The sequence below is a fragment of the Miniopterus schreibersii genome (genome assembly GCF_964146895.1).
Source record: "Miniopterus schreibersii genome assembly, chromosome: 19".
Classification (NCBI taxonomy): Eukaryota; Metazoa; Chordata; class Mammalia; order Chiroptera; family Miniopteridae; genus Miniopterus; species Miniopterus schreibersii.
Window position 1 is genome coordinate 35,023,516 of NC_138119.1, and position 17,934 is coordinate 35,041,449.

General features: G+C 49.8%; 1 protein-coding gene across 2 annotated transcripts; it reads left to right on the forward strand.

Moving 5' to 3' along the window:
* The first annotated feature begins 710 nt into the window (after positions 1–710).
* On the forward strand, positions 711–16,864 carry ITGA10 (integrin subunit alpha 10). Of its 2 annotated transcripts, none has more exons than XR_013997673.1 (30): positions 711–798; positions 2,282–2,393; positions 2,589–2,698; positions 2,905–2,996; positions 3,231–3,345; positions 4,039–4,166; positions 4,334–4,482; positions 5,639–5,789; positions 6,001–6,166; positions 6,303–6,376; positions 6,608–6,755; positions 6,943–7,091; positions 7,279–7,422; positions 7,556–7,759; positions 8,608–8,738; positions 9,134–9,300; positions 9,396–9,538; positions 10,147–10,260; positions 10,462–10,547; positions 10,673–10,814; positions 10,989–11,081; positions 11,247–11,323; positions 11,482–11,571; positions 11,987–12,071; positions 12,231–12,344; positions 12,591–12,671; positions 12,816–12,924; positions 14,533–14,628; positions 14,907–15,020; positions 15,308–16,864. XR_013997673.1 is itself a non-coding variant. In XM_081120845.1 (30 exons), the coding sequence occupies exons 1-30, from the start codon at positions 747–749 to the stop codon at positions 15,371–15,373; spliced, it is 3,507 nt and encodes a 1,168-aa protein (XP_080976971.1). In that variant the 5' UTR covers positions 711–746; the 3' UTR covers positions 15,374–16,864. The 2 variants fall into 2 exon arrangements, 1 of the variants encoding a protein (XP_080976971.1); XM_081120845.1 differs by having other exon boundaries at positions 12,811–12,924.
* The last annotated feature ends 1,070 nt before the right edge of the window (positions 16,865–17,934 follow it).

The following is a 17,934-nucleotide window of genomic DNA, read 5'->3' on the forward strand; positions in this document are numbered from 1 at the left end:
GGATTTTTCATGGTATTAGCCACTGCATCATCACCCGCAGACTCGTATTGAGCACTAAACTGTGCAGGGCATAATACTAGGTGGTAGAGAAACAGTAAGCTTAACTACTTGGTCCCAGCATCAGATGTTTATAGCCTAGTTGAGAAGATGTGAGTCTAAAGTTAAAGTAATTATACTAGTTCCACAAAGCACATGCCATAGCAGTTTATAGTCCCTCCAAAAACTATAATGCCACAAGGCAGCACAGGCTAAGAGTCACAAGCAGAACTAAGTGGACTGGGCTGGTTGTGTTTTCACATGTTGGGACTCCCCTTGGTGGCTGGGTAAATAAAGCCACTGTTATCAATTATTTTTTATATCTCAGGTTGAGATTAATAAGGTTAGGAGGTAAAAAGTATCCATCTCCCACTCCTACTTTTTATCCCAAACCCAAAGAAAACATTATTGTCTGGAAACAACTCAGGATAGAAAAATTGAGAGAAACAGCAGAGAGAGTCTCCAGCTGTGTTCTCTTTGGATATTGACATGACGCCTCCAGGGGGCAGCACCAAGGCAGAGAACTAGACGAAGATCACTCAGTCCTCTGTGGGGCTCCCCACAGCTCCCCACCATCACTCCTCCCATTCCTTCCCACTTTATTTTTAGCTGGCAGTGGGAGGGGGCAGGATGGGAGGGAAACTAAAGAAAACAGAAAAGGAGAGGGACAGAGGCACAGAGGACTTCTCACACGGACAGGACAAGCAGGCATGGAGCTGCCTCTCATCCCTCACCTGTCCTTGTCCCTGATGTTCCTGACAGGTGAGGGAGGCTAACTTCTTGGTTTCTAATGGGACTTGAAGATATGTGGATTGTTTGGCATTGGGACTTAAGGGTTAAAATTCTTTGGGAGTTAAGGTGCGAGATGAACACTGATTCTCCATTTCTAGCATGTCTGTATGCCTGTGTGTGTGTGTGTGTGTGTGTGTGCGTGTGTGCATGTTTGCATTCTTATGCCCACACCATAGGACTGCTTCAGTGTTGAGATTGGCAGGGCCTTGTGTAAGATTTGAGTTCAATTATCTAAAACCTGTGTCCTAAGCTCTGGAGAAGTTAGGGGACCAAAAAGGAACATGATGTGACCTTCCACGTGGCTATTTTGACTCCTAATTACCCCCTCCCTGCCTCTCCCTACCATTGGTGGTCTCTGGGGCCTGAGGCATAACCGACTGTGTAGTCACAACTCTGGGTTTTTCTAGCCAATGAGCGACAGTTGCTAGTCATACAGCCCTGCCATCTTCCTGGATGCAAAAAGGCTCACATACAAAACACCTTTTTGATATGAGCATGGTTTGAGACAGCGCTATAGCCATTGGTGGTAGTGGTAGTGGGGTGGCCTAAGAGGGGGTTGCTTGAAAGGAAGGAGCAAACCACAGTCAGGGAAAGAACCATGGGAGAGACCAGAGGCCTGGAATTTTTCCTCACCAGTGCCCTGTAATCTTCGTTTCCTAAAATACCAGCCCTGATTTTTAAAGCGATGGGAGGGAAGAATCAGCCAGAACATGACTGGGGGGGGGTCCTTAGAGTGGGTCGAGAGTTAAGGAAGAAATGCAGGGGGCAGCTGGAAGGGTGTGGGGTTTAGAAAGGATGCTGGTTCTGGGAAACTTTAGGGTGAAGGGACCCTTGCTGAGGATGAATGGCAAACCATGTGTGTGGGCAGGCAACTGGCCCCACCCAGTTAATTACCACTGAGGTTTCCAAGGCTGGAATGAACCAGAGACCTAGACTTTGGAGAATGAAAGTGAGCATGTAACAGTGACACTGGGAGGCGAGAAGGGGAGAGATCCAGACATTCAGTGTTTCTTCGTCTCCTCCGTCCCCCCTATGCCCTGGTTTTGGGGAGAATTTGAAAGGAATGGCAGTTCTGGGGCTGCAGACAGTGTCTCTCCCTCTTTTAACCCTCACGGCTTGTGGAGGAAGATGTGTAGGAGGAGCGATGTGGGAAAGGGAACTCAACCAGACATGTCTGTAAAGTAGATTTCAGGGGCTGGAATGGAAATACAGCTGTGTACTAGCATGGCAGAGGGCCACAGGCCAGACAGCTGGACCACATACAGGAAGATCATCCTTGCTTGGAGCTCTGAGTACATGACATTGACAGAGGCCAGGACCGCTTATGAGTATTAAGCAGAGAGACAGACTTAGAGCAAAACATTTCCTTCTCAGCTGCTCTCTGGTTGTGCCTCTCTGGACATTCATCAGCCTCTCTAACTGCTTCCTGCTAACCTATGATCCTGGCCCCCAGGTATCTGCTCCCCCTTTAACCTGGATGCGCATCGCCCACGTCTATTCCCAGGGCCACCTGAGGCTGAATTTGGATACAGTGTTTTACAACATGTTGGGGGTGGACAGCGATGGTGAGGAGGGAACCAGAGGGCCATGGGACTGGGACTGACAGAACTGTTAAAGGGGAGGCAAGGTAGATGGGACTCTAAACGAATCTGGTCTTTTGGAAGTGGCTGGGCCTCTAGATTTGCCATCCCCATGCACTTACCCTCTGGCCTATCTCAAAGGTCATGTTCACACTGTGCGTATATTCATGCCTTCCCCAGGATGCTGGTGGGTGCCCCCTGGGATGGGCCTTCAGGTGACCGAAGGGGAGACATTTACCGCTGCCCTGTAGGGGGCTCCCACAGTGCCCCATGTGCCAAGGGCCACCTGGGTAAGAAGATGCCTCACTCCTAACCCCTAACCTTCATATGCTAGTAACTTTGATCCCCTATACCTCACCTTTACCCCCGTATCCACATACTCCCTGTCCCTGACTTGATCCTGATCTCTTCTCATACTTTTCCAAAATCACCCTGAATTCAAGCACCGCATCTGTGACCCCATGATCTCATTCTCTTCTACCCTTCCTCCAACCAGGTGACTATCCACTGGGAAATTCATCTCATCCTGCTGTGAATATGCACTTGGGGATGTCTCTACTAGAGACAGATGGTGATGGGGGATTCATGGTGAGCTAAGGAAAGGGTGGTGGAAGGGTCTCTGAAGGTTTGTGGCAGAGAAAAGAGCAGTATGGTAAGGGAAACTGGTCTAGGTGGAGGGGTTCAAGGGGTTAAAAACCCTATAAAGTAAGCGGGGGGGGGGGGGGATTTCAGGGAGTGGTCTCAGTACCTCCTTCTACTAGGAGCATGTTCTGAGGCTGCCCTTCCAACCTGGGAGTAACTATGTCTCCCACCTGTCTCCAGGCCTGTGCCCCTCTCTGGTCTCGTGCCTGCGGTTCATCTGTCTTCAGTTCTGGAATATGTGCTCACGTAGATGCTTCATTCCGGCCCCAGGGGAGCCTGGCACCCACTGCACAACGTAAGCCAGAAGAAGGGCCTGAGGGTTCAGTCCTCAGAACCGGGTGCAGGATGGGAAAAGGGCGGGACATCAGGGTATAATGCTTGACGGGGCCTGCGTGGCTATCCTCACTGCTTCCTACTGTGTCTGCGTGAGTTCCGTGCTTCCTAACAGATTAGAATTCAGACTCCACCAGGGCATTAAGACTCCACGAGCTGATCGAACCAACTTCAGAAACTCAGCTCTCACTACATCCCTCCACACCCTTGGCTACAGCATTCACCTCACCATTCTCCAATGCGTCATCTATTTTTGTACCTCCATCTCCTTTTGTTCAAAGGGTTCTCCACCCAAATGCCTTTTCTTATATTGTGCCCTCCTCACACATCTTGTCTTCAGAATCTTCCAGTTGCCACCCCCGTTGACCCCACCATTAGCACTAGCCCCTTTGCCCCCCCACAGCACGGAGTGGTGCTCTGCCCCTACCTAGCGCTTAGTTCTTTTTCTTCCTTTTTTAGTAAATTGCATGGATGCCCATCTCCTCTTTTATTCATTTCTACATCTACCCAGGGCCTGGCCTCCTGCCTTCCTTGCATGACAGAAGTGCCTAATAAATGTTTAGATTGAACGTGCCCCCCGTGACCTCTTCCCTGTTGCCCTCATGCCCAGTATCCTGCAGCCCTCTGCTCTGCATCACCACATCCCTCCTCCTAGGCTGCCCCACATACATGGACGTTGTCATTGTCTTGGATGGCTCCAACAGCATCTACCCCTGGTCTGAAGTCCAGACTTTCCTACGAAGACTGGTGGGAAGACTGTTTATTGACCCAGAGCAGATACAGGTAAGAGAAGGCAAGGACAGGCGTGGAGGGGAGAGCCAGGGAGCGAGGACACCGATGTAGGTGGCGCCTTCAGCAGCATCTAGGCGCTCATCGTCACTCCTTTGCGTACTGTGTTCTCCCTCCTGACCTTCATACACACGTCACTGGACTGTGCGCTTTACTCTCAGGTGGGACTGGTGCAGTATGGTGAGAGCCCTGTGCACGAGTGGTCCCTGGGAGATTTCCGAACCAAGGAAGAAGTGGTGAGAGCAGCAAGGAACCTGAGTCGGCGGGAGGGACGAGAAACTAAGACTGCCCAAGCAATTATGGAGGCCTGGTGAGGCGCAGGGAAGAGGAGTGTGGGGCAGAGTGGGCAGGGCCTCGAAGGGCTAGGGGAGGGTTTGGAGCACAGCGTGTACACCCCAAGATTCCTGGCATGCTTATCTTTGTGTGAACGCTAATGGGGGCTGGGGAAAGCTAAGTTCACTGTCACTGTACTCCCTCTCGTCACATTTCTACAAATGTGTAGAAATGTATCTCTCCATGTTTCTGCTTTATTTATCTCTGCAGACAGAACTGTCTCTCTCGATTCTTCCACTCCCACCTGGATCTTGGCCCTCAGGCTCTCCACCACTCATGTTCTAGCTCATTTTCCAAACATGATTCAATTCAAACTCATTTTGGAAAGACTAGCCTGGCCTGACCATTCGTCTTTATTCTACATTCCCTTAATACTTGTCCTCCCAAATGCTCTATTTGCTAGATTAATGTAGGAATGAATGAATTATTTAAATTTTTAAATCCTCGCCTGAGGATATTTTTTCCACTGCTTTTCAGAGAGAGTGGAAGAGAGAGAGAAAGAAACATCGATGTGAGAGAGACACATCGATTGGTTGCCTCCCACACGCACTCCGACTGGGGCCAGGGATTGAGCCTGCACCAGAGGTACGTGCCCCTGACTGGGAATCAAACCCGGGCCCTTCAGTCCACGGCCTGACGCTCTAACCACTGAGCCAAACCAGCTAGGGCTGAATGAATTTTATACTTGTAGCTTTGGCCAGGTAGCTCAGTTGGTTAGAGCATCAACCCAATACACCAAGGTTGTAGGTTTGATTCCTGGTCAGGGCACATACAAGAATCAACCAATAAATGCATAAATACGTAGAACAGCAAAAATCTCTCTCTCTCTCTCCCCTCTCTCCCTTCCCTCTTTCCCTTTCTCTTTCTCTCTCTCACATCAATTTAAAAGTAAAAATAAATAAATAAAGGAATGCTATATTTATTTGCATTGATGATACGCTACTCTGTGTGTTCTCTGATAGTCAAGCCTTGGAGCTCTTACTGTGTGCCAGTCTGCATGCTAGACACTGTTGGGGAGATGGTCTAAAAGACAAGATGCCTGACCTTGGTGAACTGCTGATGCTTTCGAGTTGTGTGTGTACGTGTGTGTGTGTGTGTGTACATCTGACCACACTTTCTTTCTCTCTTCTCAGCACCGAAGGATTCAGTCAGTCCCGTGGGGGCCGACCAGAGGCTGCCAGGCTGCTGGTGGTTGTCACTGATGGAGAATCACATGACGGAGAGGAGCTTCCCTCAGCACTAAAGGCCTGTGAGGCCGGAAGAGTGACCCGCTATGGGATTGCCGTGAGACTCTACCCTGGATCTGGAAGGAAGGAGCGGGGTGGGGATGGTGACACTGAGGACTGGGAACTTGAGAAAAACGGGCATGAACTACTTCCCAGGCACCAGCCACATTTCCCTTCTTCACTGTAGTGGGCTGTGTTCTGTGTTCTGTACCAGCTCTCATATCTCACTCTGCACAGCTAACAGACCCACCTTGGCCTCCTGACCCCAGGTCCTCGGCCACTACCTCCGGCGGCAGCGAGACCCCAGCTCTTTCATCCGGGAAATCAGAGCTATAGCCAGTGATCCAGACGAGAGATTCTTTTTCAATGTCACAGATGAAGCTGCGCTGACTGACATTGTGGACGCACTAGGAGACCGGATCTTTGGCCTTGAGGGTAATGATTACCCTTGAGGAAACAGAGGATGGGGAAGGGGCATTCTGGAGTATAGATGGGCTTTAGGAATGAGTTCAGTAGGCCACAGGGGGAACTGTCTTCCCTGATATTGCCTCAACATTTTCTTATGCTCAAGGGTCCCACGGAGAAAATGAAAGCTCCTTTGGTCTGGAGATGTCTCAGATTGGTTTCTCTACTCATCGGCTAAAGGTTGGACAGCCTGACTCCTCCACGGCCCCTTTCAACCTCTGACTCCTTCCACCTCTGACTCAGACAGCTTCAACCCCAGGGCTCTTCTATATCCCTCCTTTAACCAATGTCCATTGTGGCCGGCTCACGGCTTTCAAACTGACCCCAGCATACACTCGGTGACCCTCTCACTCCTGGAGACTTTCTTATCCCACCGTCTTTTCAGTGACCCTCTCTGGTTCTTCCCTACAGGATGGGATCCTCTTTGGGATGGTGGGGGCCTATGACTGGGGGGGCTCAGTGTTATTATGGCTTGAAGAAGGTCACCACCTTTTCCCCCCACGGACGGCCCTGGAAGATGAGTTCCCCCCTGCATTGCAGAACCACGCAGCCTACCTGGGTGAGTAGCAGGCACTTGCAGAGGATTGGGAGGTGGGGGAATGCTTCCCCAGCAGGGGTATGAGATACTGCCTCCTAACTTATGCAATTTCTCCCTGATGCCTGGGGCCGCCCCCTATGCCTCTAGCGAACTCTCCCATTGTGACCGGATCTTTTCCTTTTGCCCCTGACTCCTTGCACACTTCTAGGTTACTCTGTTTCCTCCATGATCTTGAGGGGTGGACAACGCCTCTTTCTCTCAGGGGCTCCTCGGTTTAGACATCGAGGAAAGGTCATCGCCTTCCAGCTTAAGAAAGACGGGGCTGTGAGGGTGGCCCAGAGCCTCCAGGGGGAGCAGGTAGGGCATCTGAGGGAAATCAGCCTGTAGGGGAAGAGAGTAAAGGGGCAAGAGAGGGGCCTGAAGAGTCCGTGCTGAATTCTGGTTGGCAATCTGTCAGGGCTGTGAGAACCAGATTCACAGGCTGATGAGTGCTTCCCATTGTTCACAATCATCTTCCCTTTTCTCTGGGTTCACCACTCCCCAGATTGGCTCATACTTTGGCAGTGAGCTCTGCCCATTGGATACAGATGGTGATGGAACAACTGATGTCTTACTTGTGGCTGCCCCCATGTTTCTGGGACCCCAGAACAAGGAGACAGGGCGTGTTTATGTGTATCTGGTGGGTCAGGTGAGACTTGCTGGGATCCCCTAGAACTTGTTTACCGGTGCTCAAGGGAGGGAGGGAAGGCAGGTTATATTTGAGGGCTTGCTGAGAGGTTGGGACTATCAGATCAGCATCTCTTTTCTACTCGCTCCACCAGCAGTCCTTGCTAACGCTCCAGGGAACACTTCATCCAGAACCCTCCCAGGATGCTCGGTTTGGTTTTGCCATGGGTGCGCTTCCTGATCTGAACCAAGACGGTTTTGCTGATGTGGCTGTGGGGGCACCCCTGGAGGATGGGCACCATGGAGCACTGTACCTTTATCATGGAACCCAGCGTGGAGTCAGGCCCCGTCCTGCCCAGGTCAGGAGTGCCCAAATAAAGCAGGGGCATGGTGGGAGGAAGGGGAAGGGAGATGTACTCTTTGCTTATCAATACTCCCCTGGACTTGAGAGCAAACTGAACAAATGCTTTTTTGTTAGTACAGCAGCCCCCCCTTACCCACGGGGATACGTTCCAAGGCCTCCAAAGGATACCTGAAACTGCAGATAGTACCAAACTTTCTATATACTATGTTATATATTTGTTCCTATACATACATACCTATGATAAAATTTAATTTATAAATTATGTACAGTAAGAGATTAACAACAATAATAAAATAGAACAATTATAACAATATACTATAATGAAAGTTATGTGAATGTGGCATTATTAAATATAAGGGTTACTTAAACAAAGCAGTGTGATACCTTCACAATTGATCTGATAGCTAAGACGACTACTAAGTGAGTCACATATTCAGTGGGTCACATAACAGTGGGGCACATATTCAGTGTGGATACATCGGACAAAGGGATAATTCATATCCCAGGCGGGACAGAGTGGGACAGCGTAAGATTCTATCCCACTACTCAGAATGTCACACAGTTTAAAACTTATGAGTTGTTTATTTCTGGGGTTGTTTATTAGATATTCAGACCATGGTTGGCCATGGGGAACAGCAGAAAGTGAAACTGTGGGAAAGGGGGGACTACTATGGTGAAAAGATGAGGCGGAGGGTAGGATACAGGCTGCTATACTAGGGACTCCTGACCACAGGCGAGTCCCCCTATTCCTCCCACGCTTGTTGAAAGAATCAGGAGCCAGGTGGGAGGCCTGCATAACCTGGTGTGTGAGTCCCTGTTCAATCGCCCTTCTCTCCCTCTCAGCGGATCGCTGCTATCTCCATGCCACAGGCCCTCAGCTACTTTGGTCGAAGTGTGGATGGCCGGTTAGATCTGGATGGAGATGACCTGGTAGATGTGGCTGTGGGTGCCCAAGGGGCAGCCATCCTGCTCAGGTGAGTGGTCCCATTTCAGGTAACAGTGGACAGCATAGCATGGCTGTTAAAAGCAAGAGATTTGGAGCCACCGGCTTAGATTTGGATTTCTTGGTTAACTTATTCTGCGACTCCATTTCCTAGTTTTTTAAATGGGAATAATACCTACCTTATGGGCTTATTGTGAGGACTAAATGAGATAATCCATGTAGAGATCTTAACACAGAGCCTAGCACATAACACGTACATATTAAATGTCAGCTGTTGTCTTACTTGTCAAAAGGTTGAGGGGAGGGTGACACATGTACACCTAGCCCCGCATTCTTTCCTTTGACCTCAAGGAGGCAAAAGCTGGGCGTTGACTTTCTCAAGGTCTTTCCTCCCGCTGCTAGAATTTCTTTCCCACCTGTTCCTAGCTCCCGGCCCATTGTCCGCCTGGCCCCTTCACTGGTTGTGACCCCACCGGCCATCAGTGTGGTTCAGAGAGACTGCATGCGGCGAGGCCAGGAGGCAGCCTGCCTCTCTGCAGTGCTTTGCTTCCAAGTGACCTCCCGTACTCCTGGCCGCTGGCATCGCAGATTCTGTGAGTGACTGCAGTGCATCGTGGGCAACTCTCAACCCCTTGCCTGCCTTGGTCTCTGGGCCCTCTGGACCCTCACTCTCACCTGCCCCACTCAGATATGCAGTTCACAGCATCACTGGATGAGTGGACAGCGGGGGCCCGTGCAGCGTTTGACGGCTCTGGCCAAAGGCTCTCCCCTAAGCGACTCCAGCTCAGTGTGGGGAATGTCACTTGTGAGCAGCTATACTTCCATGTGCTGGTGAGGAGGGGTAGGGACTGCTTTGCATCGGGGCCTGGGAAGGAGGGGAAGGCTGGATCAGAGAAGGAATTTCTGCTGGATTTTCAGAAATTCAGACTTTGGAGTCGGACTGATCTGGGTTTGAATTCTAACTCTGCCATTTACCATCTGTGCAATCTGGAAAGTCACATAACCTGCAAGCCTCAGTTTCCTTGCCTGCAAAGCAGGGGTGCATGGAGGATAATAATAATAACTGAATCACAGGGGTTGTAGTAGAAGTAAATGTGGCCCTGGCCAGCAGCTCAGTTGGTTAGAGCATCACCCCAGTATGCTAAGGTTGCAGGTTTGATCCCCAGTCAGGGCACATACAGGAAACAACCAATGATGCATGAATGGGAGGAACAACAAATCGATGTATTTCTCTCTCTCTCTTCCTCTCTCTCTCAAATCAATCAATAAAAATATTTTTTAAAAAGAAGTAAATATGATAGTATTACTAAAATCTTAGGACAGTGCCCAACACACAGAAAGTGCTCAGTAAATGATCATTGTAATTCACACATTCTGCAGGAGTCTGGGCTATACCCCAACCCTGGCTCCCCATGATCCTCGACTCTGGTTTCCCTCAGGATACATCAGATTACCTCCGGCCAGTGGCCTTGACTGTGACCTTTGCTTTGGACAACACCACGAAGCCAGGGCCTGTGCTGGATGAGGGCTCACTCACCTCCATACGAAAGCTGGTCAGCAGCACCAAGCCCTGCCCTGTCCCTCGGTCCCAACACAGCCCTTCTCAGTGAATTCAAAAGAAAGGGGAGGGAGGAGACGTGAGATCACAGTGAAAATCTGACTGGGCACCCACCCTTCCCTTCTCACTTTTCTCTCAATTCTATTCCTTTCTCCTTGTCTTCTTCTCAGTCCTTAGCCCCTTTTCTCTCCTCCAGGTCCCCTTCTCTAAGGACTGTGGCCATGACAACGAATGTGTCACAGACCTGGTGCTTCGAGCTAATATGGACATCAGAGGCTCCAGGTGGGATGGACATGAACTGGCCAAACCAGGGTGACCTGAGCCAGACTGGAAGGGAATAGAAAAACAGAAGTGAGGCTTTTGGCATTCCTTCAACCCCTGAGTTGTCCCCTCTCCACCACTCCTAGGAAGGACCCGTTCTTGGTTCACGGTGGTCGGCAGAAAGTGCTGGTGTCAGCAACTCTGGAGAACAGGAAGGAAAATGCCTACAACACTAGCCTGAGCCTCAGCTTCTCTAGAAACCTTCACCTGGCCAGTTTCACTCCTCAGGTGTGTGTGTGTGGGGGGGGGGGGTTGGGAAGAGTCAGAGAAAGAGGGAGAGGACTGGGGTATTGTCCCTCAGCTAGGAGGGACTCTAGAGAGAGGCTGAGTGTTTAGGGTCTGTGGGCAGGATGGCAGTTGCCGTCCCAGCTCCAGCCTCTGCCCCCATGTCTCTGCTCTCAGAGGGACAGGTCTGTGAAGGTGGAATGTGCAGCCCCTTCCCCTCATGCCCGCCTCTGCAGCGTGGGACACCCTGTCTTTCAGACTGGAGCCAAGGTGAGTTGGGGCCCAGATGAGAAAGGGGCTCTGAGAGAGCGGGAGCTGGAATCTGGAATGGGCAGGGCCTGGGAGCCTAGAGAAGGAGCCTCGCAAGGGCTCCTGTTCCTCTGCAGTTGCCCGGGGAGCAGGAATCTCTCATGACCCCGTGTCTCCTGCCTCCAGGTGACCTTTCTGCTAGAGTTTGAGTTTAGCTGCTCCTCCCTCCTGAGCCAGGTCCTCGTGAGGCTGACTGCCACCAGGTGAGAACAAAGGGAACCTCCTCCCAGCCCCCTCCTGTGGGGCCTTGGAGGCTGTGGTGGTGTGTGTGTTGGAGGAGGGGGGATAAATAGCATTGACCCCTCTGCTCCCAAGGGGGGTATCTGAGACAGGATGTCAGCCTCTCCCCACCGCCCCACAGCAACAGCCTGGAGAGAAACGAGACCCTGCAAGATAACACAGCCCAGACGTCAGCCTACATCCAATACGAACCTCACCTTCTCTTCTCCAGGTATGGCTTGGTTGCCCTCTGGGAGCCCCGCCCCGTTCTGACCTCAGACTCACTCTTTATGTTTCCACCTCTCCCTTTATGTGCTTCAGTGTCTCCAAAACCCAAACCCTTGGGGCTGCTCCATCTCTTTGCTCCCAGTTCCACTCATGCGAAACCTTCTCTTTTAAGCATCTTACTTTCCTCCTAGGTATGGGGCTTTGCTGGGCCTGGGGATCGGAGTGGGCTTAGGGGTAGGGGATATGGCCATAAAGTTTGTTAGTCTGTCATGTCCCATTTCTGTCTTCTCTATGTACCCCATCTCTCTATCCGTGTGCTGGCTCGGCCTTCCCTGAATCCATATATGTATGCTTACCATGTGCCCCTGTCTCTGTGTCATGACTGTGGCCATGTGCTTCCTGATTTGGTGTCCACGCAGTGAGTCCACTATGCACCGCTATGAGGTCCATCCATATGGGACACTCCCAGTGGGTCCTGGTCCTGAATTTAAAACCACTCTCAGGGTGAGAAGCTGGAGGGGCCTTGGCATGAGCAGGGGAAGGGGGAGGAGTCCTGGGAAAAAGACATCTCCCTTAGATTTCAGTGGAATCTAGGGTAAAAGGGGACAGATGAGGAAGGGTCTTCTGTGTCCTGCCTCTTCCCATCTCCAATTCTCCTCTCAGGTTCAGAACCTTGGCTGCTATGTGGTCAGTGGTCTCATCATCTCAGCTTTCCTTCCAGCCGTGGCCCATGGGGGCAATTACTTCCTGTCACTGTCTCAAGTCATCACTAACAATGTGAGTCTGGGCTGGGGGTATGTGGAGCCCTCCCCCCTTGATCTGGTGGACTCACCAGTTCCTTATCTGCTGGGTCACTGCTCTCAGGACTCCTCCCCCTGGGAGACCTTTCTTTTACATATGTGGCTTCTTTGAGAAGAAAGAAAGGGATTACACTACTACAAGAGTGTGAGTGGTACCTGCTGCTCAGCTGGAGTGGCTGGCCTCTCACCATCAAGAGAATCCCTAAGTCCCATCTTTCTCTAGGCAAGCTGCACAGTGCAGAATCTGACGGAGCCCCCAGAGCCCCGTGTACACCCAGAGGAGCTTCAGCACACAGGCAGACTGGTATGAGTCACAAGAATGTGAAAGATGTGCTCAAAATGGGAGCAGGAGAGTTTGGAGGCCTGGGGTTGGGGGTGGAGCCTGGAGTGGGAAGTGGAAGATCTTCCCACCCAGGTCCCGACCTGCCTCTCTCTTGTGATAGAACAGGAGCAATACTCAGTGTCAGGTCGTGAGGTGCCACCTTGGGCGGCTCGCAAAGGGGACCGAGGTCTCTGTTGGGCTACTGAGACTGGTTCACAATGAATTTTTCCGGAGGGTAAGTTCCTACTGAACTTAATATAATTGGCAGTTAGGAGTCAGTGTGAATTCCTGAGCAGGGAAATGACATCTTAATTATAACAGCTATTTAGTACTAGGGGTTTTTACTGTGCATCCCCATATACCATCTACTTGGAATAACACAATATCCCTGGGAGGCAGGCATATGTTTTAAGGGAAGTTAACTCTGACAGACCATTCCTCTCTAAGTCTGCTTCTCTCTTTATCTCTCTTTGGTATTCTCTTTTTAATTCATTAATCTATTCTCTTTTTTTTAAAAAAATTGATTAATTTTAGAGAGAAAGAGAAAGGAAGGGAGGAGGAGAGAGAGAAGCATCGATTTGTTGTTCCACTTATTTATGCTTTCATTGGTTGATTCTTGTATGTGCCCTTACTCGGGATTGAACCCACAACCTTGATGTATTGGGACAACTCTCTAACCAGCTGAGCTACCAAGCCAGGGCATTTATTTATTCTTTTTTTTTTTTAAATATATCTTTTTTATTTCAGAGAGAGGAAAGAAGAGGGAGAGAGGGAGATAGAAACATCAATGATGAGAGAGTCACTGATCGGCTGCAGCCCGCAACCCGGGCATGTGCCCTGACCGGGAATCAAACCCCGATCGCCTGGATCCTAGGTCGATGCTTAACCACTGAGCCACACCCAGACGGGCTATTTATTCTTTTAAACAAAGATTTATTGAGAAACCATTAAGTATTTGGCACTGTGCTAGGTACTAGATACTAGGAACACATAATTAAAGATTTTTCTTAAAATTATATTTGTATTGATTTTAGAGAGACAGGAAGAGAGAGGGAGAGAGAGAGAGAGAAGCATCGATCTGATGCACCCTGACCGGGTATCCAACCCACAACCTGGGCATGTACCCTGACCAGAAACTGAGCAAGCAACCTTTCAGTGCACAGGACAACACTCAGCCAACTGAGCCACAGCAACCAGGGCTAGAGACACATAATTAATAATATATAGCCCTTGCCCTGGCCGGTGTGGCTCAGTGGTTAGAGTGTTGACCCATGCATGCACTGAAGGGTCTCAGGTTTGATTCCCGGTCAAGGGCACATACCTGGGTTGCAGGTTTGCTCCATGCCTCTGGTCGGTGTGCATGCAGGAGGCAACCAGTCAATGTTCACACTGATGTTCCCCCCCCTCTCTCTCCTCTCTCTGAAAAACCAATGGGAAAAAATATATCCTCTGGTGAAGGTTAACAACAACAAAAAAGACATAGCTCTTGACGTCAAGGACCTTATAATTCAGTGCTAAAAGACAGAAAAATAAACAGAATATTATAACCTTATTAGGGGTGGTGGGGGTTAAGAGGAAACACTTTCCTAATTCCGAGAGGAGATGATGTCTAAACTTCAACCTAAAGAGGGGTAGGGGTTAACCAAAGGGAAGTTGAGTGCATTTCAGGTAGAGCCAACGTCATAACGAAGGACCCATGGCTTTCCATCTATATCTCTTCTTCTCTTTCCCCATTGGTCTCCAACCTTTACTTCTGGTCTTGAGAGTCCTGAAAGTTGTTCCAGTTGCCACACTACCTGATGATGGCTCACATTAAATGTCTTCCCATCCACTTGTTCCACAGGCCAAATTCAAGTCTCTGACAGTGGTCAGCACCTTCGAGCTGGGAACTGAGGAGGGCAGTGTCCTAAAACTGCCTGAAGCTTCCCGTTGGAGTGAGGTGAGGGCTGGAGGCTGAGTCTGAGAGCTGTGGAAATAGTGAGGGTGGGGATGGGGAAAGGACACTTGTGGGCTTTTTTCAGAATAGAAGTGTCTCCATTAGGCAGCAATCAAGGAGTCAGAAGTGACAAATCAGGATGCTGGGGTCCCACTGCTTCCATTCCTGCCTCAGTTTCATTCCTTTTAGTCTTCTATCTTGAGGATGGCTTTGCTTTAATGTGGGATGAGGCTTGCTGGGTGAAAGGGTGCAGGTAAAAGACAGTTCTCCTCCCCATACAGAGCCTCCTGGAGGTGATCCAGACTCGCCCTGTCCTCATTTCCCTGTGGATCCTTATTGGTAGTATCCTGGGAGGACTGCTGCTGCTGGCTTTCCTTGTCTTCTGCCTTTGGAAGGTAAGCATGGCTCTAGTTAGAAGTTTGGGGCATAGTACCCATGAGTTGAGGGATCCTCGATTGTAGCAGGCAAAACTGGGTTTGTGCTGGGCAGGCTGTGGGTGTCATGCCTGGATCTCCTCTGTACTCCCACAAATATTGAATTAAACTAAGCCAAATAAAATAAATTTGAACCAAATAAAGTAAATTTGGAAGCAGAACCAAAGTGAAAACTTCAGATAAGTCTGAGGGTTGTTGGCAAGGTTCCCAGGAGGGGCATTTGACAACTCTTATCTCTTCCTCTACAGCTTGGCTTCTTTGCCCGTAAGAAGATCCCCGAGGAAGAAAAAAGAGAAGAGAAACTGGAGCAATGAATGTAGAATAAAGTCCTAGAAAGTCCTCCCTGGAAGCTTCTCCAAAAGACTTGCAAAAGAGCAGAGGCTCGGGGGCTCAGATGGGACAAGAATGAGCCTCTGGGCTGTCTCCCGACCTGAACCCTGACTTGGCTTCTGAGTCATGAGGAAGCTGCTGGCAGGAGATGAGGCCTTACCTCAGACAAGAAGGGCTGGCGCCCAGACTAGGAGCACTCCCACTGTCTGCTTTTCTCCTCACGGCCACGGCTCCACAGCCAGCACGGGGCCTTGCTCTGTCCTCAGGAATCAAGAATGTTCTGTCTGGGGCCCTGACTCCTTTCAGGCTCCCTGCACCTTCTCCTGCACAGCTTGGAAAGGACGGGGCTTATCCTCCTCTGGTCCCTGCCTCTCGTCTTCCTGCCTGCTCCCCGCGCCACAGGAGGGAGCTGACGTTGGCTTGAAAGAAGTAAAGTCAACATCTGCTGCTTTCCTCTGGAGTCTGGTGATTCAGAAAGCCAACCGGGGAGAGTCAACAGGAAAAAAGAGGGAGGAGGAAAAGCCACAGGAGACATTCTGTACAATTCCAAGGAACAGAGAAGCCTTTAGACAGGCAACTGCCATCCCCCTGAAACCTGAGACTCGCGGTGCACTCGCCCGCCCTCAGGTGCTGGTGCAACAGCGCAGCTCCAGGCCTGCTGGCGGTGGGCTTCCCACCAGCACCATTCCCCAGGAGCAAAGCCAGGCGCCCGATTCTCTAGAGCCAGGGTCCCCCAGGTGGCTGGAGCCGGAATAGCAGAGAAGCCCGGATGCCCCAGGCAGTATTGTCTCCTGTCTCCAGCCTCACACACTTCTGAGCCCTCTGTAAGCTACAGAGAAGGGAAAGGATTGCTGCTTGATGGCGGGAAACCCTTTCACCTTGTCAGCTCCGGGAAGCAGCAGCCCCTGGAGTCTGCATGAGTGGGGTCTGCATTAGGGAGGAAGCTGGAGTGAGTGGCAGGAAGTCTCTGGGGACCAAGCCCTCCCTGCTCAGCACTGGTTGTTCAGCACAAACAGCTCTTAGGAAAATGTTTCTGGGGCAATTCCAGTCACACTTTGTAGCGCTTCTCTGGTGGAATCACTTTTCCAGCCCCTGCCTATTTACTAGAAATTCTCAAGTTAATTTCTATCTCTGGATCCGCCCCACCCCCTTCCATTTTTCTGTCACAGCTAGTTAAGAGAATTTGATTCTCGTTAACAACTGGGTAACTTATATTTCTTTGTAATCAAGACATTGGATACCAAAGCCAGTTATTGGTCTCCAGGGTGCAGCACCCATTTAGAACTGAGAAGAGAGGAGACCTGACCAGGCATCTGACCAGCAAACACAGAATCTGTCCTTCAGGGCTGTCCTTGAGGCCCACAGTATTTACTTTGGCATGTCTCTGGCCTTTTGCAGAGGGCATTGTCTCTGTTTCCCAGCATGGTGGACAGTATATCAGATGGCCAGAACAAATAAAGTTCAGTGTCAAATGACTTTCAGTTCTTTTTGAGTCCCCTAGGATACAGACTGCTTAGGAATGGTGAAAGGTTATCTTTGGTTCTCCTGAGGTGAGACTTTATACAGTTGAGTTCCTGGAAGGCAAGTTTTGAAGTATTTGAAGTGTTTTCTGTGACTCTCCCACTGGGGATGTGCTCTAACCTCCTGTGTAAAATGTGTGGGTTTGGGAAGCACATAAGCCTAGATTGAAGCCCCAGGTCTGCCATTTATTAGCTAGTGGCCTTGGGCAAGTCATAACTACCCCAAGGCTCAGATAACAAATAAGCTATGTAATACTGTAGTTAAGAATGAAGAGACTTGGGTTTAAATCTAAGCTATACTACTTAAAACTCGTTTGACCTTGAACAGATTTAACTTCTTTAAGTCTTCACTTTCTTGTCTTTAAACTTATTAGGGTTGTAAGGACTAAATAAGATAATTTAAGTAAAGTGAACATATGGTAAGTCCTCATAAATGGTCACTATTGTTATAAAAATATTTTGTTATTAAATAATCTACCCTACCATGTGTTGTGAAGATAGAATGAGAGGTATATTGAAATACCAGGCAATGCTCCTGATCTGGTGACTCACCTTTCCGTCACAGACCCTGAAGATTTGTTTGTGTCTTCTGTGTGCTATTGTCTCCTCCTACTAACTCTGATCCTGTGCCTCAACCCCTTTAAAATGAGCCCTCATGCCCACTGAGGTGATAAGTAGCTAATTAACTTAGGTTGTAATGGTGGAAATCAAATCTATTTTATTTCCTTGGACACCCAGAGTTCTTCTAGTACCCTCAAGGAACACGTGCAGCTCAGCAATCGCCTTCTAGAGACCATGTCTCTGCCTCTGTTACCTGCCCCTGGGAATGGTGGCCTGTCTGGCCTATTAGGCAGGGACAACTATTTTGTGGCAAGCAGGTGATTTATTTTATAGCAGTAGGAGTCCACGGTGGCCCTCAGTGTGCTTCATATAGGCAATAGCTTTATCAACCTTTATGGAGCACACTGTTACTGAGGCCATGGTTATGTTGACAGATTTCTCCTTTTTTCCCCAGCCAGCCCCCA

Bases quoted from the DNA above. Each gene is read 5' to 3' on its own strand.
- ITGA10 (XM_081120845.1), top strand. From the start codon at position 747: ATGGAGCTGCCTCTCATCCCTCACCTGTCCTTGTCCCTGATGTTCCTG. The intron at 6,377-6,607 runs GTTGGACAGCCT...TCTTCCCTACAG, and splicing joins TCTCTACTCATCGGCTAAAG to GATGGGATCCTCTTTGGGAT. The intron at 11,082-11,246 runs GTGAGTTGGGGC...TCCTGCCTCCAG, and splicing joins TCTTTCAGACTGGAGCCAAG to GTGACCTTTCTGCTAGAGTT.